The sequence below is a fragment of the Pseudomassariella vexata genome (assembly GCF_002105095.1).
Source record: "Pseudomassariella vexata strain CBS 129021 chromosome Unknown BCR38scaffold_7, whole genome shotgun sequence".
Taxonomy (NCBI): domain Eukaryota; kingdom Fungi; phylum Ascomycota; class Sordariomycetes; order Amphisphaeriales; family Pseudomassariaceae; genus Pseudomassariella; species Pseudomassariella vexata.
The window spans coordinates 2,008,638-2,023,968 of NW_024467962.1; the positions used below are offsets into that span (position 1 = coordinate 2,008,638).

A 15,331-nucleotide genomic window follows, 5' to 3' on the forward strand; every position below is an offset into this window, starting at 1 on the left:
TGAACTTCACGTTGCAAGTGGCCGTAGTTACGCTACTTCATGCGGGGTGCAATTGCATGTACTTTGTAGCAGGCAGCTACGAAGCTTCAGAAGCTGTCAGCTAAACTTGCGGCTCTTGGGCCAATCAAATGCTTATGGGTGGCATTTTTGGGCCATCCCATAAAATGTAACAGGGGTACAAAATCTAATTCAGATGTGGCCTCTTCTGACGGCATAATAAACACCGGTCTGTAAGTGCGTTTTTGAAGACTCACTGTTATAGAAGTTGAGGACAGATTTATTCACCAGTGGACATTCGACGACTCTACAGCAGCCGGGTAGGCGTACTTAAAGCTGTACCGTTCCGGTTAACTCGGTCCTGTCTGTATTCATTTCCTTTCGTCTATAATACAGTTCAGTTGCGTTGCTTCCGTTCTGAGACAGGCGAGCAAGTCGCCTACTGCTCTTTTCCACCATGGCGCACTCTTTCTCCCCTCGATCAATCATACTCTGCGTCGTACTGTTGTTTTCGACAAATGCGCTCGCCGTCTCGGCCGTACTTGGCGTCGATCTTGGCACCGAATACATCAAAGCCGCCCTCGTCAAACCCGGCATCCCCCTCGAAATTGTCCTGACGAAAGATTCGCGAAGAAAGGAGACGTCCGCGGTCGCATTCAAGCCTTCACAGAATAGCCCCAAGTCTGGCGCATACCCTGAGCGAGCATACGGCTCGAACGCCATAGCTCTCGCAGCTCGATTCCCCGCCGACGTCTACCCAAACCTCAAGACCCTCCTTGGGCTACCTTCGGACGATGCGTTGGTCTCAGAATACCTTGCCAGACATCCTGCTCTGCAATTGGAACCCCACAAAGCTCGAGGCACTGTCGCTTTCAAGAGCAAGGCATTCACCGCCGAGGAGGAAGCATGGATGATCGAGGAACTACTAGCCATGCAGCTGCAGAGCATTCAGCGCAATGCTGAAGCCTTAGCCGGCTCTGGCACATCGGTCCGCTCTATCGTTGTCACAATTCCCCCGTTCTACACAACCGAGGAGAAGCGTGCAGTAGAGTTGGCTGCAGAATTGGTTGGGCTCAGGGTCCTCTCCCTGATCAGTGATGGTTTGGCAGTGGGCTTAAACTACGCCACCAGCCGAACTTTCCCCAATATCAACGAAGGAGGCAAGCCCGAGTACCACATGGTGTTCGATATGGGTGCCGGATCCACCAGCGCAACCATCATGAAGTTTCAGGGCCGAACAGTAAAGGACATTGGCAAGTTCAACAAGACGGTTCAGGAGGTGCAAGTCCTGGGGAGTGGCTCAGACAGGACCCTTGGCGGCGATGCTCTCAACTACCTGATCGTGGATGACATGATTTCCAAGTTCGTCGACACATCAGCTGCCAAGAAGGCCTCGGTCGTGACTGAAAGCGTTCAGGGACATGGTCGAGCCATGGCGAAACTCTTGAAAGAAGCGGAGAGGCTCCGACACATTCTCAGTGCCAATGTCGACACTCAAACCAGCTTCGAAGGCCTCTACGAGGATGTCGACTTCAAGTACAAGATCACTCGTACAGCCTTTGAGGGGATGGCTGAGGCTCATGTCGAGAGGGTGGCTGCTGCGGTTCAGAAGGCCTTGGACACGGCCGAGCTCGACATTTCCCAGCTTGACTCCATCATCCTCCATGGTGGCGCATCTCGGACACCATTTGTCCAGAAAGCCCTAGAGAAATTTGCAGGGAGCGAGAAGCTGCGCAGTAATGTGAACTCGGATGAGGCCGCTGTGTTCGGTGCTGGCTTCAGGGCTGCAGAGCTTAGCCCCAGCTTTCGAGTCAAGGAGATCAAAATCTCAGATGCTGCTGGTTATCCAGCCGGCATGAGATGGACAAATCCCCAGGAGAAGGTCCAGCAGCAACGCTTGTGGACCGAGAGGTCTTTCTTGGGCGCAGCTCCAAAGGAAGTGACGTTCGCGAACCATGAGGATTTCTCTGTCAAGTTCTACCAGCAGGTTCCGTCAAACGAGGGAACTGTGGAGAAGGACACTCGAGTTCTGACAACCAAGAACCTTACTGCGTCAGTAGCTTCGCTGATGGTCAACAACGGCTGCCTGAACCCGGATATTCATTTCAAGGTTGGTTTGCGGCTCAGTAGTGACAACGGCGAGGTCGAGGTGGCCAAGGCTACTGTGGAATGTGAGGCAGACGAGCCCGAGAAAGAGGGCTCCATGATGGATGGGGTGAAGAACCTCTTTGGTTTTGGTAAGAACAAGGACCAACAACCACTGAATGATGGCGAGGAGAACAGTGAAAGCAGTGAAAGCAATGGGAGCAGTGAGTCAACATCGACAACTGCTTTTACCGACACGGCCACCACTTCATCTATGCAGTCAAACACCATGTCCGCTGAAACTACGGCCTCATCTGCGGTGTCGGCTGAATCGGTCGAAGCCAGCGCGAAGCCCAAGAAAAGGCAACTTGTTGTAATACCAGTTGATTACACTGTTGCAAAGGCCGGAGCCCCTGAGCTTGCCAAGGCCGATCTCAAGGCAGCGAAGGATCGTATCAAGGCCTTCGAGGCTTCTGACCGATCACGCCAACAGAGAGAAGAGACGCTCAATCAGCTGGAGGGATTTACGTACAAGGTCCGGGATCTTCTGGAAAGTGAATCGTTTGTTGCCGCCTCTACTCCCGCAGAACGTGCCGTCTTGGAGAAGAGGGCTGGTGATGCCAGCGAGTGGCTTTACGATGACGGTGCCGACGCTTCTCGTGACGAGTTCAAGGCTCGCCTCAAGGAACTGAAAGATTTGGTTTCTCCTGTTGAGAAAAGAATCAAGGAATCACAGGAGCGACCTGAGCTCGTCAAAGCATTAAGAGATGCGCTCGGCCAGACTGCCACTTTCATCGATTCCATCAAGCAAAAGATCTCCGATGCCGAGGCTTTCATGTCCTCCATCAGCTCTTCTGCTTCCGCAACCTCGGAAACTAGTTCTACTGTCACTGCTGCTCCGTCCAAGGGCTCTGATGAGTTTGAAGGTCTTGAAGACGATGACACTACGACATCCACGACTACGGCGACAATGGAGGACCGTGGCCCAGTCCCGCCGCTGTACACTCTTGACGATCTGAATGAAATCACAGCCCTCTCCGAGTCCACCTTGACCTGGCTCGAGAAGAAACTTGCCGAACAGGACAAGCTGCCTGACACAGCTGACCCAGTTCTCACCGCCAAGGATATCACAGAAAAGACCAAGAAGCTCGAGAAAGCCGGCATGGATCTGGCCATGAAGGCAGTCAAGAACTTTGACTCCAAGGGGGGCAAGAAGAAGAGCAGTAGCTCCAACAAGGGTAGTAAGTCCAAGAAAAAGAGTGCCACAGCAAAGACGGGTACATCTGCTCCTGAACAGACGGTGGAGTTGAAGGATGACGAAGGATACATTAAATTTGGAGGTGATGGGAAACAGCCCACATCCGAAGAGATTGAGGAGATGATCCAGAAGCTCACCAAGGAGTACCAAGAAAAGGATGGCAAGGAGTCGAAGCCGAAGCATGATGAGCTGTGATACATTTTACACGTTTTATGAATAATACCACATGCAATTGCCCATCAGGGATCTGTTAGCTGAATGTCACGGGCCCCTCGAGTCTTGCCCTGGGCAGCATAGTACTCCCAAAACGGATAGAGCTGGTAGTCGGGTGAGTGCTGCCAAACATTGCCGGCAGGCGGTACCACCACGTCCAAAGGGATACTTGTGCACAAGCTCAACACGTTTGCCGTGTAGTGTTTGGTGGATTGCAAATGAGCCCTCGCACGAAGCCCGTTTGTGTTGGGCAACCAGTAACCTAGAGTCTGCAGTGCCCCGTGCTAATAACGCACCACGTTCCTCGCGGTACCTTCCTCGGATGAATACATCACCTTCAAGTAATACACGTGCCTGCGTTAGCTATTCCAGCCTTCTGGGCCGCGCAAATCAAGGCCAGATATTCCAGAATGTACAGTGCCAAGTGAACCATGAAGCGAGGAATAGTCTTGATGAGGAAAGTACGATGTGCAGATGAAAGGCCAGTGTATCGGTTACAACCCATCTGTCATCGCTATGTAAGGTACCTTTACACAGAACCACAAGTTGCTCTCCCTTCAATACAAAATAAATGCCACCCGCCGGCTTGGCAAGAGACTCAACGTTGCCAATGCTTTGGTCCATTTGGAAGCTCTCGTCCAAGGGTAGTCCGAGACATTATAAAGCTCAATAAGCTTGCTGTCTGGTAAAATTCACCTCAGGGTCACCACTCTTTCCACATCTGCTCTACCAACCGATCTGGAAGGTGCAAGTCTGCCATCCAGGCTTCACCACCTTCGTTTTGGTAGCACTTTTGTCCCGACTTCCGTTTTTCAAGATTCCTGTCATTCCTTTTGGCAATCCTTCTTTTCACCCATCACTTCACTCGTTCCTTTGCCCATCCCAACACCAACGCTAGAACATCAAAAGTCACCAAGTACAGCATGGCTGGCATCGCAAGCCTCTGTCTTGTGACCTTCTGGCTCGCCCTCTTCGGCCTTGTGGCTTCTATCCCGGTCGCTGATTCCTCTGGCCCGATCCTGAATCGTGGCCAGGATGTGTTCTCCATTCCTCTGGAGCACAAGATCCCCGAGACGCGTCAACATCCCTCCTTGGAGTACTACAAGACCCTCAGCAAGTACAAGATTCCCATCCCCGACCGTCTGGCAAAGGTTGTTTCGAAGCACCTCGTCAAGGCACCGGCCGATCATGGTATGTTTTCATCACTGTAACATCTTTGCAATCTTCCACGATGAGAATCTGACCAATTCACCAGAGGGAAGCATTCCAGCAATCCCCATAGTGGGCGATCTTGAGTGGCTCGCTCCGGCAAGCATCGGCACGCCGCCCCAGCAGCTGTATCTGGACTTCGACACGGGCTCTGCAGATACGTAAGTTGGTTCTAACCACTACCTCTCCACCTTTGCCTGAGACTAAGCTATGTGCTGCAGCTGGGTCTTTTCCACCGACACCCTCAAGTCCATGGTGCGAGGCCAGACGTTGTACGACCCCACCAAGTCAAATACTGCAATTCTGGTCCCCAACTGCACCTGGTCGATCATCTACGGCGACTTCTCCTCTTGCGAAGGCGTCGTGTACAAGGATACATTCAGCTTGGGAGCTGTATCAATCCCTAACATGACGATTGAGTCCGCCGAATCGGTGTCATCGTCCTTCGTCAGACGGAAGGAGATGTCTGGGCTCGTGGGACTGGCCTGGTCAACTCTGATAGAAACAGACCCACCCCAGCCGGGATTCCTAGACTTCCTTCCTGGGGCCCTACGACATCCGCTCTTCACGACCGACTTGAGACACAACAGCAGTAAAGGTTCTTGGAATTTCGGGTACATTGATGACGAGCTGCATGGTTCTGATATCGAGTACATCGACATTGACAACTCCGATGGCTTCTGGTCCGTCAAGATGAACGGCTTCGCTGTCGGAGGCTCACCCTTCCGCTATGAGTTCAATAGCCCCCCCACTGTCATCCTCGACACCGGAACCACGCTGTTCTATGCTCCGGACCATGCCGTTGATCAGTATTTCCAGTCAGTGGCAGGCGCTAACTTCTCATATGAGGAATTCGGCTACACCGTCCCGTGTAACTCGACTCCGCCAGACTTCACGTGGGAGCTCGGTGACGCCAGCGGAAACATCATCACAGGTACTATACCTGGTGCTTACATGATCTACGCCATGCTAGACGAGGGTCAATGTTATGCGGGCTTACAGAGTCTGGGCGGCTTCTCATCTCTACAAGGCATCTTCGGCGACGTATTCCTGAAGTCGGGATTCCAAGTGTGGGACGTGGGCAAGAAGCGCTTCGGGTCCGCGCCCAAGCTTCTGGACGTCGATATCAGCTTCGACACCAAGATGCGTCAATACCACAGCAGGAAGACTGTATACTTGTGAATGGGGCGAAGAAAATGGGGTAGATTCGATGCGCTGGACCATCCACGAATCGACGTGAGTGGCTCTCCGCTTCATACTTGATCTTGTAGGGCAATGCCCCCGCAAGGTTGATTGATATTGCTGGCATAATTGGACTTCTTCATCCAGCTTGTTGCATGCAGTAACATGCACTGAGAATTTGCGTTCTGTACGTTCTGTTAGATAGACTGACATCAGTCGATACACGACGATAATTTCCTCATTACACTGGACTTGTCCCTCGACCTGTGTAGCATGTGATCTGCCACGCCAGAATATTGAAATATTAGTGCGTATTAGTGACATACCAAGAATAATTAGCTTGCCCATGTCCACGCGACACTAGCTGCAATCGAGGATTATATAAACGGCCCACCATGGGAGGATATGGACATCCCGACACTATAGTGCTGTAGAAGGCAATAACTTCGTATTTCTACCATGGGTGCGCGCTGTTTATATTGTCTTCGGCTAGCCCGCATATTCATCTCGCAAGGAGTGTTAGTCGGAAGCAGGGCTGCCTAGGTTTCGCTAGGTTTCGGACGAGACAGATTGGTATCCAAAAATGCATTGGCAAACTCCGTTGATGCTATGTACAACTAAACGAGCTTTGGGGCAGCGGCCTGCATATCGGAAACAATTTCAAGGTCTCGTCCGCACCACTACTGCCCTCTCCCAAATACATGCCGACACTGCTCAATGCCGATACAGCACAAAATGTACTGGTACGTTGTTTCCCTCCTTTGCAGACACACTCGGAAAGGTCGTGGATGAACGGATTGACGAGGAAAAAATGTTGCGGAGACTCCATAAACGCCGGAAGACAGGGGAAAAGTGTCGTCTCTAAACGAGGGTATATTTTTGTAGAGTGACGGGGGCTCCGTGATGGGGGGCTAGAAATGGTGATTCATCGCCCCAGTGTCAGAATCGACTCAAGGTAAATGATGGGTGTATGGTATGGTCGTTGTCCAAAGGGTGGGCGCCTGCATCCAAAGCGGGTCCAAGTCAATTGCTGTCCTCCCACAAGGTCGGTGTCTCTCAGGTGAGACCTAGGTTGAGAATCGCCTCTTGCCGCAGTTGTCGTAGTGTAAAGTCCATGTGAACCAAAACCAGGATCAAGTTGAGGTCCGAAAGGAAATCGTTGGTGATGGACTTTACAGAGTTGGGGGCAACACCAGGCGGAACGGCCGGCTTCTCTCATCATGGGATGAAGCTGCGGGTTTGGTTATGTTACGAATCGCGATCGCCATCTTTAGAAATAACCACAAGGTCAGTAAAGCTTCGACTCTCGAGACCACCAAGGTCGTAGACACACGGGGTAGAGGGATCGACAAATTCGTATTCACCTTCGCTGGCTGTGGGGGTCGGCGGCATGGCGCCGCCATGGGCGGGCGCCTGCTGGGTCTGTTTTGCCGTACCTGGCCGGGACGCACCTGTCGGTCTCTGTTGCTGCTGGGCATCCACCTTGTCTACTGCGGGTCCTCCGAACGCGTTGCCGAGTGGCTGTGGGCCTGCCCGCGGGCTGGTCGACGGTGCTGGCAGTGTCGCGCCGTTTTGCATCTTCAACCGTTCCTCCATCTCGCGGATCCGTTGCTCGAGCGCTTCGAGCTCCGAAGTCTGCGTTGTGACTTGCTCCTTTCTAGGGTGTGGGCGCGCGTGTCAGTGTTGCGTGCATCAATGGGATGAAGCGAGTGTCGCCCGTTGCAGGACACTTACTTCTTGTGCACTTCCTTGTCCAAGTCGGCGACACTGTTCTCAATGCGGAAAATGTCCATCAACTCCTGACTAAAGGAGCGGGCAATAGTGCTGTGCGAAGACACTGGTGTTAGCTCCTGTAATATCCGAAAATGATTGGTCCGACTTTATGTCCTCCGCAGCGTGGTGAAAGTGAGCAAGACGGCGGGCACACTCACGATTGCGGTCGGCGGCCACTGGGCTTCCAGTCGCGGTTCAGCTCCTCGTCTGACATTCCACTGTGGCTGGCCATTTTGTTGCGTACACGGTATGTATGTGATGGGGGCGGTCGATTCTTGGTGACAACAATGCTGGGGTATCTGGTGGTAAAGACGGATGAAAATGTCGTCGGGGCGCGGGTATGGTTACAAGTCTTGTAGTTAAAAAAGAGGTGTGGCGGTGGTGATGAAAGGGAATCTGACAAAGATCAAAGCCCCCAAACGTCCACGGGTGCCGGGAAAGGGGAAGAACTTAATTGTTCAGTGACAGGCGAACCCCTGCTACTGGTGGAACTCGAGTCTTCTGACCAGACTTGTCCAATTTCAGGCAAAGGACGTCTGAAACCCTGCACAAGGATACCATAAAGTTGTGCTTTTGTGTTGTTGAACCGAAAATGCCTAAATTCCAGCTGTGAGCGGTTAGAGAAGTCAAAGACACCAAGTCACTTGTTCCTGTTTGGTTGCGAGGTGACGGTCCTGTTTTATTGGGCCGTCACCTGAGCAAAGCACCTGTTTCGCGAAGCAGATGAGCAGATGAGAGGCTACGGAGAATAGAGAAGCTACGAAGGAAGGCGTTCAACTCCATCCGTACCAATCTAGCGCATGAAAAAGCGGCCCGCCGCTAATAGAGTAGTCGATCCAAATCAAATGCGCCACTTGCAAGCTCTTTACGCTGCCGTAACTAAGGCCCAGTTGGGACTGACAGCGACGAATAGACTGCATAAGTTTTTGACAAGGGCATGACATTGGGCAGCGCGCATGGTTGAATCAATTTGACCTACCCCATTCGCGTGCATTGCCTCTATCCTTACCTCTGGGCTTCATTGAAGAACCCCTATTGACGTTGAATGACGGATGATAAGGGAGCTCGGCAAGACAGGTTCGTGTAAGTTTCTCGCTCTGGGGAAATAGCGCGTGTTGTGGTTGCATTCCTTTTCAATACTAATCTAATCCACCCTTGGAATCTAATTATCGGGGTCCTCTATGGAGATCACACCTCTCGCTTGATTTACTTGATGGGACAAGACGTACATTTAGCGACGTATCTTGTGGTGCAGGCTAAATACGTTGGTACAATTACGTTTAAGCGGTATCGATTTCACACCTTACTTACCTATTTTAACATGCTGTAGTTTCTTGACTATGAGTAGTATAGACTTTTAGTAAAGTTAGGCGCATAGTTACTTATAACACTATTAGTTAGTTTAAAAAGTTCATAAAGTAGGTATTGAAAAATTTAAGAAAATTATATATTCAAGTATTGAACTTTTTCTAACTTGCAAGTTCGTAAATATTTCAAAATATCATGTTACATATAGCAAGTTCCTAGTACAATAATTGGGAGACTTCTTTTGAATTACCTTCTGAGCTATTATATATGAAGTTATTAAATAATACTGTAGTTTTTCTAGTAGATATTTATCGTATTACCCGCTTTTATAGACTAGACTATAATTTAGTAAGCTCTTTCCAGAATAGAAGTCATGAAGTTTGTCACAGTTGGACTGAAATTAGTGTTAGTACAATTAATTGAAACCATCGGATTTATACAGGGCCTCGTAATAATACGGTACCAAAGTTATTGGTCTGTACCAAGAATGTTAAGCCAACTTGCAAAGGTGGGTCGCTGATTTTACGAGCTTGGCCCACCAAGTAGCTGCTCTTCAATATTGTGACCACGGCTTGCGGGTTGTGACCTTGATCCAATGCCTTTGGGCATGGCCGCCTGACCACTCTGTAAGCCGAGGGCAGTCATCATTCTAAAACCAGGTTTCGTTGCATTGGACTGTGTGACGATGTGGTAGTTTGCCATAATCAGGTGGGCGGCAGCCATGGATCCCCTAGCAATGCGACTTCGAACTCTGCAACCTCAAATCAGGCCCGAGAATGTATTGATGACATCAATGTTACCGTCGTGCTGGTCGGGGCTTTTTCCAATGGTGCGGGCTTGGCTTCGTTTGCGGCTCTTTAGACAGCCAAAGTCACAACATGGGTTGTGCTTGGTCGTATAGTGGCTTGTGTGGTGTGCATCATCCCGAAGCCTGCCCAAGCAGAGTTTCGGGCAACAGTCGCGTTCAAGTTGTTCAACTTCCTGCGTTTACCCGTCAGTCTCCTGTGGGCTTTGACCTCATGGCTCATAAAGAGGTGAGAGGCTTTCCATTAAGATCTGGCTGATGCATCACTTCAACCCAGCAAGCGAAGAAACATATGCGCGAATAAAGGAATATGCCTACGTATCCCATGGCTTCCTTCCTTGGTGACATGCTCAGCCTTTTGGGCAAGCCGCTCAACAGGACACACATATGAATTTCAGCTTAAAAACAGTGCGTACTTGGAATCGTCGATGGCCACCACTCATGTCGAAGTGTGCTTCGGTCCTCTATCAGATCATCTGCAGAAGCAGCCTCTCAGGGAGGAGTGCTTCATCGTGATTACCTTCTATCTCGTACTTGCGAGGAAAACCACCAACTAAATTTATCTAGCAGCACTTATGAAGGAGAAACAAGTGCAACCTGTCTGACTACCGAAAATCTCGAAAATATATATTAGGAAGTTTTGAGGTGCACAGCTTCTTAAATAGGCGAGTTATAGGCGCATTGGGGGGCGCTGATCTGATATTGGCACAGACCAACTGCGTAAATCTGGCCTCCTGTTGCACACTGCCCGAAGCTTCCCGCCGCCGAACAACCCCCCCAAATCCCCAGAGCACGTCGATCCATTACACCAAAAATCGAGCCTCGCCCAAAGCACCATTGTCCATCACGTGATTTTTGACAACCTGGACGACGACCACAGTCAATCGCGAAGTCATCAACTGGAGCCTTGCCCATCGCGATAGCGACATATTATGCGGTCGGAATGGTCTGAATAGGCTTTCAGCATCATCAAGTACTTTCGTACGTGTCTTGTCCCCGTTATCGCCGCGCCGATGCCAGTTTTCATCCGACTGACCGGCAGAAAACTCAGATCGTGGCGCCCATTCACCCACCGCTACGCGACAGGTCCACCGTCGACCGCGGGCGAGGTGGACACAGGGGCATGAATAATACGACTTCCAGCTATTCGCACCTCGAGAGTCTATTCTTGTTTCAATTGCTGTCCAAGTACGGCTTTGTCAACGGCGCATTTAATCGCATCTCGGAAGATCTCCAGAAAAACGCCTTGGTACGCGAGCAAGACGATTACGATGCTGCCAGACTGAGCCCGAGTTCCCTCGAAGGGCTCGCCCTGCAGCTACTGCGAGACGAGCAAAGACATGAAGCCGACGCAACTGAGAAGAATGGCGTTTCAGGAAGCCTGTCGCCCACGTCTAGGAAACGAAAGCTGCCCGGCACGAGCCCGCCGTTGCCCTCGCCGAAAGATGCACATGAACACATTGACAAGTTGCCCGCATTGGTCGACAGACTCTACGCACGATATCGCGAGGATACAGTGAGGGAAATCAGGGAGGATGAACAGAAGATCGAGGCCCTGCAACGTGAATGCGCACATATCGAAAGGTTAGAGAAGGAGCAGCAACTTGCTGCGCAACAACAGCAACAAGATCGCAAGGCTGCCGTGGTTAACGGCAGTCCTGCTGTCGAAGCTCCAAAACCCGTTCGGCCAAACGGTCCCGTCATTCAGAGTCCGGCGCCTGCACCAATACCCCTTGCCGTCTCTTTTGGGAAGCCGGTGGTTCCATCACCAGGTCCCCAACCGGTGCTGGACAGGAAAGGAGCACATTCTAGTCCCTCCCCGCTTCCTTCCAATGTACGACCTCCGAGCGAAGTGCGACAAGTTGCACCTGGTAGTAGGCCTAACGAGCCAAGCAAAGCACCAAATGGCACCTCGTCTGTTCTTCAACATCCCCAAGCAGCCCAGGCATATGGGGCGCGTCCAGCGGCGATCTCACCGCAGAGTCCCCTTGCCGAGGCGACTCAGCGACCTGACGGCTTACCCAAGGGTCAAAGTCCTGTAGCAAGACAGTCACCCCAGCCGCAGACACCTGGAACTCTGAAATGGGAACCCCCATACAGACCGCAGCAGACTTCTGTCCCTTCTCCACGTCCAGCGTATCCTCCTAACGTGAGACCGCCTTCATATCCAAACCAGCCTCAAGTTGGCCATCCACAGAATCAGCACCCCCAGAATTACGTCGCCAACAGACAACACCCCCCTCAGCCATATCAACAGCCTACGCGAACTCTGACACCAGGCGCAGGTCAGCCCTCCCATCCTGTCCTACTACCGCCCCAAAACACTGGCCACATTCCTCCGTCCTTACCCTCTCTCCCTCTAAATGCCACCCCGGATGGATCCGGACAGCTCGCGCAACATCATCGGCCGCCATCTATACCCAATACCAGCGGCCCAAACACTACTCCGTCGGGACCTCACTTTGCATCACAACCAGTGCAAACGTATCACAGCCAACCTCCTAGCAGATCACCGGTGGCAGCACCGCATGTACCCACACCTGGACATCCGACGAGCGGTGCTTTCACAGCTGCGCAGCGGCCATCTATACCAGGACCCGGTCCTGCGCCGCTCACGCCTCTACCGCAGCGGGCACCATCGCAGGTGCCGCAGCCATTGCCCCAGCAGCACAACTTGCCACCCAATGGTAATGCTCCGCGCGCTGGCCCCGCTCAAGTCGTTCAGCACGCAAACACCATGGATGTCAAACCTCCCGCAACGGCTCCTCACTTGAGTCATGCCTCGTCTCTCCCACAGACACCCCTCTCCCTCAACCTGTCTTCACATGTGATCAGGGGTCATGGTACCAAATGGATCTCGACACCAACACCTTCCACACCTCGAAGGGAAATGGTGGGCTACTTTGATGAGCAGAGTCCTGCCTTTGAACCAATCAGTCCGCCAGCTCTTTCAGCACAGCTTCCAAACGCATCGCCCCTTCCGCCATCGAAAAAGGACGGACGCAAACCAGTACAAAAGATTGATACTCCTTCAAGCAATCCAAACTCTCGAATCTCTCGAGGTGCACAGAAGGCAGCATCTATAGCGTCGCAGGCCGAGGATCCTTCCGAGGACCCAGATGTGCCTGCCCGCAAGATTAAGAACGAAGAGGCTACCCCGAAGGCACTTGAGGATACTGTCGCCACAAGACCGGATGAAGGCATACTCCAGTCGAAGGCGGTTACTAAGCGAAAACGCGAAGAGAGCTCCGAGGAACCGGTCTTCCCCAACCTCCCAACCAATGTTCTTTGGACACGGTCTTTCCACAAAGTGAGCTTCTCGGCTCTTGACCAAGTTACAGGTCATCGTCACGCAAACATGTTCGCAAACCCCATCAAGGCTCGCGATGCACCAAACTATCACGACATTGTCCTTCATCCCCAAGACCTCAAAGGGATCCGCGTTGCCATCAATCAGGGACAAAGAGCGGCTGTAGCAGCTGAAAAGAATTTGCCTGACAGCGACCCGACCGCCAGTCAGGTGTGGTTGCCCATATCGACTGATCTGGTGCCACCAAAGGGCATCATCAACATTGCACAGTTGGAACGCGAGTTGGTGCACATGTTTGCCAATGCCGTTATGTATGCGGCCGATCCTGAGCGTGGGGTTGGTCCAGCATTCCTCGAGCAGCGCAGCGCAGCAGGTGGTAACGGCATCGGCTACGTGGAAGACGAGAGTGGCATCGTGAAAGCTACCCGCAACATGTTCGTTGACGTTGAGAACTTTCTGGGCGACCTCCGTAATGAGGTGGCGCGTAAGCCTGGTCCGAATGGGAGCCGGAGCATGAGTGTGGCAGGCGGAGAGCAGAGCATGGCGGAGGATGAGGCTGATGAACATGCGGGCGATGGTGATGGGCCGAGTACCGCTAAGAGAAGACGAGTCACTAGGGGTTAGGCGCCTGCCGGAGGTTATAGCATTGGCTGACACTCTGAAAACCGAGAAAGTCCCTTAGCAACTTGGCTAGAGCTCATCAGTGCGAGGATAGACTAGAAGGGCGTCTTCGTTGTATATGCCTGTCTAATACGCATAGAGGTGCTGACTCGGAGAAGTCGAACCGTTGATGGTTTATGCATGATTTGCCAAAAATTCCCCGTTCACCCATATGTGAGGTCCAGGCGAGTGCGAGTTCTAGTTAGCAGCCATGTAAGCCCCCAAGTCTTGTGGATTGCTCATCAGCACCTGTGACCTTGTTCTGCTTCGCCTGTTTGCTCCCCGTCGAACTGGATATTGCTGTAGGCTTGACTTTCGATACAGGTGCTCATAAGAGAGCAAAGATCCAGCTCGAGGATTGGAAACAGCCCAGTGGAGCAATAAACACGGGGAAGACTGGAGACAGTAATTGTTACACACAACGAAGATCCTTTGGGAGTCACCATGTTGACATAACGGTTCAACGTACCCGTCCTGTAATTGCGCTCTCTTACGTCTGCTTCGCGCATGTTGCACCGACAACGAAAACGTGGGTGTTCCAATGGGTACGAGGCACGACAAGAAAAGTATCGATAGATCACTCACTCACTCTCCTTTAGAATATTGTTGAAGCACTTTAGAATAAAGTGCAGAGAAGTTGAATAAGAAGTGTGTTGTTACGTATAAAGTGGATAGAGTGATTGCATAAGATCTATACCGATGCATCTGATACCTACTGGTTAATCTTGAAGTTCAAGCCTATCATGCCTTCTATATCAACTATAGACAACTAATCTAGATCATTATACCTATCAAATTCGTGGTATCGTGAGCGTACTTATGTCAAAACTATCATAACTGTGCATCTGCATAACATAATAATTTCAGCTGAGGAGAATATTGAATATGAATTTTCTGGCTGATTGTTTTGCACCATCTCCATACGGTGGCAATAGGACCGCCCACCACGTGATCCGGGTTCATAAGAAGCTCTTGTCAAATGACGATTGATAGATTGACAGATATTCGCCTTTGCCTAATGATTCGACCCCGCGTTGGATCCACAGTTCTGTAACTACATGGGGTTAACCATGTACCGATTAATGCAAGGACAATCATCGAACAAGAACTGGGCTTACTGCGCGTGGGTCACAACCCAATATAATGACCTTTCCACTCTCTGCATGAGCGTCAAATGCATCTCAGAGTTTTACTAGGAGGTAATTGGCAGTCGGGGGAAAACATTGAACTGACGATTCCCTGGATTTGTGTGAAGTGAGATAGTTGTTGACTCGTAAGCCGGTCATAACCCCAACCCCCGATGACAGTGCCGTATCGGAACCCCACAACCCCGACTACAAGAATCCGGGCTCGGCAAGCCGTTTGTTGCATTAACAGTCTATTCGTCGCCTGACCACGACCGGTCTTCTCCGTGCAATCAGACAACACAGAACCTATGTAAAATCATTCAAGTCAAGTTCATTACGCTGATCTCAAGCTCGCTTCAGATACGTAGGAATTCTTCGGCCTGGTCTTTCACACTGGATGGTTC

The 15,331-nt window shown here is 51.4% G+C and overlaps 4 protein-coding genes across 4 annotated transcripts; 3 read left to right on the forward strand and 1 right to left on the reverse strand.

Annotated features, from left to right (window-relative positions):
* Positions 1–202: 202 nt before the first annotated feature.
* On the forward strand, positions 203–3,908 carry BCR38DRAFT_434861 (stress protein ORP150). The gene has a single exon (XM_040860328.1). It carries the CDS (start codon positions 455–457, stop codon positions 3,533–3,535), a length of 3,081 nt encoding a protein of 1,026 aa, XP_040715759.1. The 5' UTR covers positions 203–454; the 3' UTR covers positions 3,536–3,908.
* A 568-nt stretch (positions 3,909–4,476) lies between these two features.
* On the forward strand, positions 4,477–5,944 carry BCR38DRAFT_343722 (aspartic peptidase domain-containing protein; the record flags this gene model as incomplete). Its single annotated transcript, XM_040856057.1, has 3 exons — positions 4,477–4,722; positions 4,790–4,923; positions 4,984–5,944. The coding sequence occupies 3 exons, from the start codon at positions 4,477–4,479 to the stop codon at positions 5,942–5,944; spliced, it is 1,341 nt and encodes a 446-aa protein (XP_040715760.1).
* A 1,248-nt stretch (positions 5,945–7,192) lies between these two features.
* Positions 7,193–7,949, reverse strand: BCR38DRAFT_485506 (uncharacterized protein; the record flags this gene model as incomplete). The annotated part of the gene is made up of 3 exons (XM_040863893.1): positions 7,193–7,601; positions 7,679–7,768; positions 7,876–7,949. 3 exons carry the CDS (start codon positions 7,947–7,949, stop codon positions 7,193–7,195), a joined length of 573 nt encoding a protein of 190 aa, XP_040715761.1.
* Positions 7,950–10,469: 2,520 nt separating this feature from the next.
* BCR38DRAFT_212498 (uncharacterized protein) lies at positions 10,470–13,903 on the forward strand. The gene is made up of 2 exons (XM_040854169.1): positions 10,470–10,811; positions 10,882–13,903. Exon 2 carries the CDS (start codon positions 10,954–10,956, stop codon positions 13,762–13,764), a length of 2,811 nt encoding a protein of 936 aa, XP_040715762.1. The 5' UTR covers positions 10,470–10,811; positions 10,882–10,953; the 3' UTR covers positions 13,765–13,903.
* The last annotated feature ends 1,428 nt before the right edge of the window (positions 13,904–15,331 follow it).

Coding starts and splice junctions, on each gene's coding strand:
- BCR38DRAFT_434861 (XM_040860328.1), top strand. CDS start 455: ATGGCGCACTCTTTCTCCCCTCGATCAATCATACTCTGCGTCGTACTG.
- BCR38DRAFT_212498 (XM_040854169.1), top strand. CDS start 10,954: ATGAATAATACGACTTCCAGCTATTCGCACCTCGAGAGTCTATTCTTG.